The sequence below is a fragment of the Cyprinodon variegatus genome, unplaced genomic scaffold, assembly GCF_000732505.1.
Source record: "Cyprinodon variegatus isolate N-32 unplaced genomic scaffold, C_variegatus-1.0 Scaffold122, whole genome shotgun sequence".
Classification (NCBI taxonomy): Eukaryota; Metazoa; Chordata; class Actinopteri; order Cyprinodontiformes; family Cyprinodontidae; genus Cyprinodon; species Cyprinodon variegatus.
This window is the reverse complement of record NW_015150575.1, coordinates 6,880-18,185: the sequence shown is the minus strand read 5'-3', so window position 1 is coordinate 18,185 and position 11,306 is coordinate 6,880. Positions and strand designations below refer to the sequence as shown.

Below are 11,306 nucleotides of genomic sequence, written 5' to 3'. Positions count from 1 at the left end.
TTTACGACAGTGCACTTTTAATTTCGCCCTCTGGGGGGAGCCTCACTGGAAAATCAACACCGGTTGCATAGTGTACCTTTAAGTTACTGTTTTATAAAGTGTATTTACCTGAGAATTCCCGTGAAACTTGTAGTTGCACAGATGTTTTTATTCATAAATCAAAATAGTCTACATTTAAATATGACTTTGCTGTCAAGCAAGAAGGAACTCTTGCTTGTTGAATTACAGCCAAGGCCTGAAATTATAATTAAATTGAATAAAGGAAATTTCCAAAAGTACTTTAAAATCCATATAATCTCTTTATTATCTTTAACAAATAGCGTCTGTGAAATAGCGTTCATGTTTGACTTACCTGGAACAAACTCCCACAAGGCTGCAAAAGGTCTGAAACCCTATGTTGCTTTAAATCTGTTTTAAAATCCTTTTTTTTTAAACAGATGTCTTTAGCTCTTCACAACCACTAATGAGCATTTTTCCTTTGGATAAACTTTACATGCACAAGTGCACTCTAACAAACAACTACAGGTGCTTGGTTTCAGGTATTTAGAGATTCACTTCCATACAAAAAGCCCATATTCTTATATTCAGCTACCACAGCATACATGTCAGATTAAATACTACTTAGACTTCAGCGATAGTATCAAGGTGTTACTTTATTGTATCTCTTATACTATATCCATTGGTTGTGCTGTTCTTTTTACATCTCTCTTTGCAGGTGATGAAGCACACTTAAGACGCTTTATCATTGTCTGCCTTTTATTTCCTTTCTTTCATCTTTTGTCCTTTTTCCTGTTTTTCCTTTCCTGTTCCACTTTCCAGTTTCAGTGTCCATATAATCTGTAAATTCCCTGCATGAATTATAATAAAGCTATTTATATGCATTAATCAAGCGGAACACTACGGCAATAGCCATACTGCTCCACTTGTGAAAGCAATTAATCTGGGTTATAATAGTACAGTAATACATTTCATAAAACTACTGGCCATTTGGTTTTTCCCCCATTATACCAGCCCAGAAAACCTCTCCCACCTAAATTCAAGCATCTGACAATAAATCACAGATATAAGCAGCTCTGCTTGGTTTATTAGCTTTAAAAGGTTTTAACTGGTACAATGACATTAGTTTAACAAACCACGGAAAGTGATCCAAAGATAGAAATTCAGGTGAGGTAAGAATTTTATCTGGAAAACCTACAATAAATAACTTTTAACTTAAATACTTTTTACATCTTTTTTCAAAACAAAACAAACAAGAAATTGCAGCATTTTCCAAGTAGATGAACACATGAATCTTATGACAATATCCTTGGTTAAGAGTTTCAGCAACATCTGTTACCACACCACTTATGAGGCCGTCACTATGCTGATAATTCAACCTCAAAAACCAAACATTCAGCAGTGCCATCTAAACGATTGAAGAAGAAGTGTTACGAACATGAAAACTTAAAGTGACTATCTCAGCCTTTAGCTGAGTTCAATATTAAAATTGAATTAGGAACTTGACATCATTGTCGTCTCCTGCAGTCTCTTCATTCACCACCTGCACGGCACTCAGAAAACTCAGTAAAAAATAACATCTGTACAAACATACGAAGGAGCTACACATATTACAGCCAACCTGCTGCACCTGTAGCTCTATACAAGAACAAGTTTCCACAGAAACAGTTGAATTAATTACAGTGCTCACTGCATTTCAGCTTATTGCTTAATGTGTTCTTTGATTTTCAGCTCAGCTCTTGAATACTTTGAGTGGCTATCACAGCTGAATACTTTTACACCATTTCTTTGTTTTTCCTCCAGTCACTTATTCTTCTAGTTTAGTAGCAGGAGCAGTGCTTGGTTGCCTGTTTCTTTTTATCTTTTTCACGCTTGCTTTCTTGGCATGCTGGAGCAGAGAGAAGAGGCAGACTGAAGAGCAAGATGATGATCAAATTCAGCACCACACAGAGCAGCGCTGGACCCACTGAGTTAGCAAACGAGACGGGGATGGAGTTAACGGTGAGCCAGGAGCGTCTCATCACCAGGTCCTGCTCCACGGCCAGCATTTGGAAGTGGGTGCCTATGATGGCGCACACATGGAAGAGCTGGTGGCTGTGACCTGTAGAGGGAGCAGCCGAGTCACATTTGAGAAATTACTTGTGACCTTCACTGCACAATAAATGATTCACCGCTGTTATGATTGCAGGTAGCTGGAAATAAATCCAGCAGTTGTGCATTAACATTTCCTCACAATGTTTAACCCAGAAGAGAGAAAACATGAGATTGTTTTACAGTGAGCATGTTCTTAATCTCCTTAATCTCATATAAAACAGGTGGTTGTAAAATCAAAGCAGCAATGACTCAATTCCCTACTGAGTTCTTCAGTATTATGAATGATTAATATTTGATTTATATATCTACTCTGAGAATTGCATCAACTCTTTTATATGCCGTTGTGAGAAATGTGTGCATACCAGGCACCTTTATCCTCCTTGCTGAGTATTGTCATCATTAAGTATTTAAAGCTATAGTGGAGGATGTTCTTTTTCCGGGTGGATCACCAAAATAAGTGGTCCTGCTAATTGTCAATCAGTCTGCTGACATCAGGCTCAGACTGGGAAAGATTTTTGGCCCCCCCCAGTCAAAAGTGTGCGTCACATTGTGGATTAACCGATCTATCTTCAAGCATCACACAACAACCATCACCAAGACTTCTATAATGCGGTTTTACTGGCTTTGGTTATTAACACGGACGCCACAGTGACTGTTGCTGCGTAACATCCACACTCACCACATCAGCAGGGGTGCCAGATGTCACTGACTAACGTTTTCCAGGCCAAAAGATGTTCATAAACCACCTGGGTATACGAAATCTCGCCCCATTTGAACCAAAGTCTATTGATCTCTTAGGCCATAAATCTAAAGAGAAAAATATTTTCTATCCATAGACGGCCATCCTAAACTGCCAGATTGGGAAACATCCCGACGTGGCCACAATGCAAATCAGACGGGAAACGTTAGCCTTTAGATGCAAGCCCATCATGCACAGCAACATATCATTGCTAAATATTCTAACATAAATTCACCTAGTATAAGAATAACATGGTCATTTGGTTTAAAGAAAGCATTAGTTTCGTTTATTATAATTTAGTTTGTTGCAAGGATTTTACATTTTGAAGAAATAGAAAATTACACCATATGCCAACCATCACAAAGATGTGCATGACAAGGAAGGGCTATATATACTGCATGCATCATTTAGGTAGTTAACATTGTATTACTTCTTGAGATGCTTGAGTTATTTACTGTCACAGGTAGGTGCTTCGGCCGAGGAATAAGTTTTGGGGCCGGTATGATTTAATTTTGCACACTGAAATTAGGACCAGTATCACAGATTACCAGTCCAAGCCTGGCTGATATGTTTACATCAGGCCGTCCTACATGCTCTTCCCCATTTTCACTTACCGGTGTTCTGTTAGATGAGCATACCTGGTCAGACCAGCATACCCATAGTCAATACCTTTTTATCCCTTTAGTTTTGTATGAAAAATATGAGAAATGGGCCCGTGCACACTCTCGCACGAGTTTAATAGGCATCCCCGGGAATAGGTAAGGGGTTGTGCTTGTGCATTTTTTTCTTAAGTGTAGAGGACGGGTCTTTTCAAAAATTGGTGAAAATCCTCCATGATACCTTTAATTACTTATTTGTAAGCTCTATTTACGTCTAAAGGCTTAGATTGTATTCACCCAATTTCCATAATTTTGTTAAAAACTTTTTTTCTTTGCCCAACCATTTTTTCATTCAAACTGTCGCTTTTTCTTTTTTTTTTTTTTTTTTTTAGTATATTTTAATATTTTTTAATATACTCTGTGTTATAAACATGAATAATATGAAAAAACACAATTTAATTTAAACCCTGCCTTAAAAAAAACATTTTACAATAAAAAAAACGTATATCTTGTTGCACAGGTGTCTGTTCAAAACATAATATGTAGTTATTCTCTAAACAATGGCGTTTTGCTTAGCTTGCACTTTTAAGTATTCTTCTCAAATGTCCTCAATCTAAGACTTTCTTTCTCTGCTTGTTTAGTGAACTATTCTGTATATTGAGTTTTAAAGTAGAGGTCAGGAGTGAATCCAAATGCACTATACAAATAAAAAAAAAAAATCATCTGTCTAATCTGTTAGAGATTTCTGCAGCAACTTGATATAAATGTGACACCAATGACTGCACTACAGAGGAATCTTACCAATGTAGTCGAAGCTGCCAGGTGCCAAACGCTCAGGGAAGCGCATGGCAAACAAAAAGCCAGTGATGAAAGCCAAGGCAATGTGTTTATAGTGGAGCATGTTGGTGTCGTTGTCAGTGCAGCCCTCCCCAGTGCACAGAAACACCTGGGAACACGACACATATGATATCAGCAAACAAACTAAAGCAAGTTGAGCATGTTTATATGTCTTCATGAGGCTTAAGCTGAAGTTTTGCTAAGATGCTAGTTATTAAATACAAACATAAATAAACTAATGCCAAATCAGTATTGAAAGAGTAGTGAAGGTTTTGTACTATTGAGCAAGAGAACACATTTAAATGTTATACTTCTCTGAATTAAAGCTATCTACTTGCAATCAGAAATCTCTTGTTCTATCAATACAGAAAGTCTGAATTGAATAATTGGCAAAGGGGCTAAGCTAAATACAAATGTGGAGGATAGCTGCTGTACCCTGTAGAAGAGAGGAATGTTGTCAAACAGGTAGGGGTATGCAAAGGCAAGGATCCGAAAGAATTTGCTGAACTTTGGACTCTCAGGTAATCTGGAAAAAAAGAATAAAAAAATCTGTTTTAAAATAGTGCACTAAAATTACCCTGATTATGAGCTGCTCATTATCACAATGATAATGAGAATTTATTGAGAGACTGGTTAAGATCAAACATGATATTCAAAGGTCACTTTTTACACCTGATGTATTCATCACTATTAACAACTTTGATTTGTACATATTTGGAACGTTTAACAGTTATAAACCAGTACAGGCTTTGATTTTCTCACAATAAACTGATTGAGTCAGGTTGTTACACAAGGTGTTTAACCGCTGCTTGTTTGTTTGACCTGCCCAGGTGAAACTGCACGGGCCAGTTTAAGGCGGGGACCTACGATCGCTGCCAACCAACACCTATTTCATTGAACAGAATCACGTGAACAGATCCAACAGATACCTGCTGGAATGCAGGCTGACAAACCAGCAGAAATTTCTAGAAGGCAGCCGCCTATTTCTTTAGGAGGATTTAAAGGGCGTAAAAACATTTTCGAAACACAACAGGTGTAAAATATCTTTACCTTTTAACAACATCATGGTTATACTGCAGGAACGGAAGACCAAGCCTAAATGACAGGGAGAGATGAGGGTAATAATGTTGATATGAAGGTCATTAACATGTGCGTCTATTGATGATAGGATTTTCCATTGGCTCAAGAACAGAGCTGAAATTTTCTAGCTCCTGATAAAAAACAATATTAGTATCATGAGTAATAAATAATTTCTTTATTGCACCTGGAGTAACAGGCCAGGATGGTGCAGACGATGGTGTTGGCCATGGCGATGGGAATGTACCACTGGTGAAAGGTGCTGTTCAACCACTTGTCGGGGAAAATGTAAAAGGAATAAACAATTGCAGACCCTGCAACAGCACAGAATCAATGCTAAGAATCAGAAATAAAAGGTCTTAAAAATGAGAGACAATAGTGTAGCTATATAGCAACCTTTGAAAATCTGAAAATAGATTAAATGCAAACACTTCTGATATTCTGAAATGTTCCTGGTTAGTCCCTTACAATATAATGTTTAATCGAGAGGTTGTTTTAGTATTAATCACAATTAAATAAATAAATAAAAAGCAGTTTATTCATCGGGATCTCTAAGATAAACCGTTATCCTTTCATTTTTAGAAAAGAATAGAATAGAAAATCCCTTTATTGTCCCAAAAGGCACAATAGATTATAGAAAAAATTAAACCATATAAAACCTTAGAAAAATTAAAAGAGTTTAAAGGAGTTAAAAGATAAAAAATAAAATACTATTTGTAGGCAATAGTAGGGAAGCACTTACCCAGGCTGTAAAGACTGAGCGCCCCATAATCAAAGAAGAAGCAGATGTGGCGTGCCCGCACTGACATGGTGCTAAAGGTGTGTGCACAGCTGGATGCCAAGGGATAGATGCAGCAGGAGAAGAGGAAGACCAGCAGAGGCCAGGTGAAGGTGTCCTGCCATCCCTGCTGCATCAGCACCACTGTCACCAGCTTCCACAGAAAGTACCTGCCACAAAAAAAACAAAAAAACAAAACATGACTTTTCTTCTTTTATGAGAGAAATCCCAACTGCAACGATAATCCACAAAAGACAAGTATTAAAAAAAATTGAGGTTTCTGCAACAATCTAAGAAAAATATTACATTAGATTCAAAGCTAGATAAAATGCTTTTGCACAAGAGTGTATTCTGGAGATATGAATGAAAATACTGTGACATCAATACAGTGTTCTTTAAAATCCTCTTACCTCTGTTAAAATATTAAGAAATAGTTCATTTTCACTTTACACGCTGTTAGAAGACTAAAAGTAGTAACCTTTTTTAACATTACCGTTTACATGGGAAAATGTTGCCTGGAAACTGACATCTAAATTGAAAGAATAAAGCACAAGGAGAAACAATAGGATGCATAAGATTTACAGATTTTATTTATCAAAATAATAAACTGCTCAGCCATTTTAACAGAACTCAAAATCCTAATTTTATTCTTTCAGATCACATTATGCTACAATTAAAAGATAGACCAAACTAAACACCTGTAAAGCAGGGAGGTGGAAGTATTATAGTTTTCTTACTGAAGATATAGTGCAGTTACTTGCTTGTACTTTAAATTGTGGCTAATAGAAATCAATTGATTATTAACTAATCTTTCTGAGACACTGATCAACCTAAAAATAAAACAAAGACACTGAAATTCTGATTAAAATAAGAACAAACACCTCAAAGGAAATGGAATAATACCTCATAAAGAACATTATCAGGATATTGTGGGAGAAAGATGCTTTCATAATAAGTTATCATGTTGAATAGTTCTGGATTAGTGACATGAATAACAGGAATTATATACAGAAGGAAAAATTAAAGGGGTGTATTAACATTTGGTGCTTGACATTTTGGTAGTTGTCTTCAAATGTGGGTGTGAGTATAGTATAAACAGACTTCTTCCTTCTAGTCCTCAGCATAGCAGCAGGTAATTACAAAGTAATGTGCTAAAATACATAATTTGTTTCATTCTGTTTGCTCAGGGATTGAAATACGACTTTTACACCAGATAAATTACAAACACTAAGGAGAGTTGGCTCCTTAGGAAGAAAACAGCCTTAAAAAATATTGCAATAAATTCACCTTTTAAACAGAAAACATTCAAACGATTAGTAGACGTTGTTCCCTCAGAGGAAAATATCTCTTTGTAAAGTAATGAATTATTATCCCTCAATTAAACTGTATTTTATCAGCCCCAGTCAGTTTTATAGCAGCAAAGAGCACCACACAAACAAGCAGGTCTGACCAGGAGGCGGGGGCGTGCTTTGTGTTCAGTGTTTCCCTGTCACCAAGTAGTTAACTAATTGTGGCAAAACGCATGGAAGCCTGAAGCGCAGACCTGCTCATTAGTGCCAAGCCTTTAGAACTACACCTCCCCCTTGACACAAACACCCATGTGTCTTCACAATATTCCAAACAGACCTACAACCTCGCACAAACATGTAGATAAACACACCCTCTCCGTTTCTTCTGGACGGTGCAGCCAAAACAACTTGCATCTCGGTTGGGAGGAAGTGAAGCGAGGCCACAGGGGGCACTAATCTCAGCAGTAACTCTAAAATACTCACGCTAACACACAGAGACAAGGTGAACGCAACTGAACATCTGGAAAATATCCATGTATTATGTTGAACAAAGCAGGGGACAGAAACCAAGGAGAAGATTTTGCTGCCTTTTTAAGCATGTTTGAATAAATTACTGAAAAATATTTAGCTCAGGAGATTCTTTCTTCTGTGGGTAAATTAACAGGATCATAAAGGGGAAATGTTGACTTTAAAACAAGACAAAACATAAAGCATAAAAACATGAATAGAAAGTTTCGATATATTGCTCTAACTAAAATATTTGACAAAAGGGCCTTCTATAACTTAATAGGACTGCTGTCCTTTTACTTGCTCGTCTTTGGACAGTAGGTGTGTTTTATAAACATTTTATCAATATAAAACCTGAACTAATCTTATATTGTCTTGTATTATTATTTAGATAGAGGACCTCTGTAAAGCTTTCTTATATTCCGTAGCTTTTTTAAATCAAGTGAGTCTGGAAAAGGTTAGTTTAAGTTCACCTTAAAAATACTGATGATGTATTGTAGTCATTATTTAAAACATCCATAAATGGATGGTTATAATGTTTTTCTGGTAGATTTATATAATGTTTAGCTTCAGCTTTTTATATGCAGTTGTGAAATTGAATGATGTACGTTTTTTTATAGATAAGATTGTCAAGGCATCATCTTTTCAATGTTACTTGCCCACTTTCCTTTTATTTTTTTTCTTTATTTTTATATATTTCTTAAAATGAAGCCCACATCATAGCCAGTTATTATTTTCAATGCAGAGTGAGGACTTTCATTTTATTATAATTTTACTCCTGATACATTAACCTGATTTGCTTTTCTTTGATTTCTAATAACAAATTAAAGCAAATTAAATCACCATAATAAAGCTGCATAAGCTTAGAGGGCTTCCCTTAATGTTAAACATTTGTGGCATGTCAGGGAAACACCGTAAAGCAAAGGGGAGACCCACATGGTTGCTGGGATAATGACCTCAAAACAAACCTGTCAGTATGTTCAGTCTGGCTCACGTTACACTGATGACAGACACATTGTTGTCCCGGGAAAACTATATGCATGGAGAAAACTAAAAGATACTTGTTGTGCAGCACGGAGATAAACAAGCACAAGAAGGTTTAAATAAAAATGAAATATAAACGAAGGTAGAAGGTGAGAACCTAAAGATTTTTCTTGTGAAAAAAGAAAAAGGTGATATCATGTAAGGCATGTCTTTGGCCTACAGGTTTTACAGGATGTGTGAGATTCCTCTCTCATGATGTAAACACATTTTGGGTGTTTCGCATTATATAATCTCTTCATCTTTTTGATACAGTTAAACAATATCCGGTCAAGCTGTCATTTTTGGTACACAGTTTCACAGAATCACTGAAGCTTAATCCTGTAATTGAGTATGAATAACTGGTCCTGTGTGTGAATAAAGCTTTGTTAAAAATTATATTTTCCAGCTTACCAGGTGGGTAAAAAGTGGGTCCAGATGTTGAGCGTCTCATTGGTCATCTGGAAGAGGCTGAGGATGCAGTCAGTAGCTGAGCTCCGAGGGTGCCGATACCCAGAAATGATGCTGTCCTCATGGAAAACCTTCAAACAGAAAACAAACAACATTGTTTACAGCTTGGGTGGCTTAGAAAATTCGAGAAACTTATTTCATTCTTTCTGTTCTGCATATGAGACTGATAAACTCTAAACAGCATATAGTATATACTCTAATTAGTCCAAAAATCTGCCTGTCTCAGCAAAATTACTCAGAAACTAGATATAGAGATTTATCCTCTATAAATATGGCTTACACTCAACCCAAACATTTTCTTCTGGACACTTTGATTTTAATATAAGCAGAAAATAAAGCACCATGCTAGAATAAATAGGAATAACAAGGAAAACAGATGTTATAGATAATTTAGATTCAACAACAATTCCCTGTTCTGATTCAGGTTACTGAAAAGAGATGAAATCAGTTAAACTTGAGTAGATGTGTAGTGAACTTACTTTGGGCACCTGATTGATGCTGAAGACTCGTGGAAATTTGATGAGGCTGAGCATGACTGCAGGGGAGCTGTAGCTGGTGTGTTAGAGGACAGGCGAACTGAGGCCGCAGGCCGGGTGTGCCGCAGACTTTATGAAGGTGTGTGTTGCCATGCCGTCTGCAAGGTTCCTCCCCTTCAGCTCCTTCCTCTCCAAACCCGGCAGGAATATCCAGTCCACCCGCCCCTCCTCCTTCTCTTCCTCTTGTGGTGGAGGTGGAGGGCGTACCTGCAACAGGTGAACACTCACAAACAATGGTTTACCAAAGAAGGAAAAATAATAATTTTATTTGTCTTAACTTTGAAGTGAAATGTTGTCAACCAACTATCTCTGGCTCATGTTTTATCACTACATTTTATAATCCTTATGATAAGACAAACAAACTGGTCTTCTAATTGCCAAACCCTGTTCCTTACGTAACAGTGGAGCCAGAATTACAGGTTCACCCACTAATTTTCCTATTAATGACAAAAAGCTGTAAATCCAGAAAGTTCCTTCGCCTGTTTGCTTCTGAGAGAGCTGAATGTGAATACCAGCCAAGTTTAGGGTGTTTCAGATTAGACACGACTGGTGAATGAAGGGTGTGAATCAGTCTGTCAGTAAAGTAAACAGAGCTCCTGTGCTTTCCGGCCTGATGGTTCATTTGTCTGATCCTTGAGCAGTGGTCGTGCCTACAGGGATGGGCCAGACCGATCAGAGCTCCCAGAGTCCGTTATCTTGTTTAAACTCTAAAACCATGAAGACAAACATGATTCCAATAGTAGGAAGTAAAACCTGTCGTGGTTTGCAGGAGAACTTGGACAACAATGTAAATAAAAGAAACAGTTCTTACATAATATGTTGCTGTTGACATCAGCTTACTTCAGCAATGATTGTACTCTAGGCTTTAGTTTAAACCCAGGAGTTGGTTAATGCTTTATTTCAAACCATTAATAAAAAACTCAAAGTATTCAAAAGCTGTTAAAACTTCCTCTAAAGTTTAGGAGCAAACTAATCTTTGAGCTTTATTTATTTTCTTAGAAGCATTGTTTACAATGCTTCCTGCTGAAAATGAAGAGATGCTGACTGTCTTGTGCAGCAACCCTGGGCTTCATGCAGCTCCCTCCCACAGGAGACGAGCAGCACCAGAAGTCTGGACAACAACATGGCATTAAAAGAAAGAGAAACAGCCAGCAGTTGTGTGACTGAAAGTTCGTTTGAATCGACACAGACTCGCTTTAAACTATTATGATTGGTGTTAATGAGTAACTCTTAAAAATGTACACCTCAAACAAACTCAAGCACTAAGAGTAAAAACCTGCAAGAAGGAGAGCAGGGGAAGGACAGAGCGATTAATCGTCAACTAGAGGAAAAGCTTCTGTCTGATCATTTATTTAACTAAAC

The 11,306-nt window shown here is 37.1% G+C and overlaps 1 protein-coding gene across 1 annotated transcript; it reads right to left on the bottom strand.

Annotated features, from left to right (window-relative positions):
- Positions 1 to 802: 802 nt before the first annotated feature.
- Positions 803 to 10,784, bottom strand: LOC107085333 (membrane progestin receptor gamma-B-like). Its single transcript, XM_015375598.1, has 8 exons — positions 9,888 to 10,784; positions 9,352 to 9,479; positions 6,086 to 6,291; positions 5,531 to 5,657; positions 5,317 to 5,361; positions 4,702 to 4,792; positions 4,231 to 4,375; positions 803 to 2,098 (listed from the first exon to the last, which is right to left on the bottom strand). Exons 1-8 carry the CDS (start codon positions 9,939 to 9,941, stop codon positions 1,818 to 1,820), a joined length of 1,077 nt encoding a protein of 358 aa, XP_015231084.1. The 5' UTR covers positions 9,942 to 10,784; the 3' UTR covers positions 803 to 1,817.
- Positions 10,785 to 11,306: the final 522 nt, after the last annotated feature.

Bases quoted from the DNA above. Each gene is read 5' to 3' on its own strand.
- LOC107085333 (XM_015375598.1), bottom strand. From the start codon at position 9,941: ATGCTCAGCCTCATCAAATTTCCACGAGTCTTCAGCATCAATCAGGTG. The intron at 6,292-9,351 runs GTAAGCTGGAAA...TTTTTGTGGCAG, and splicing joins ACCCACTTTTTACCCACCTG to GTACTTTCTGTGGAAGCTGG. The intron at 5,658-6,085 runs GTAAGTGCTTCC...GTGCTGTTGCAG, and splicing joins GCTCAGTCTTTACAGCCTGG to GGTCTGCAATTGTTTATTCC.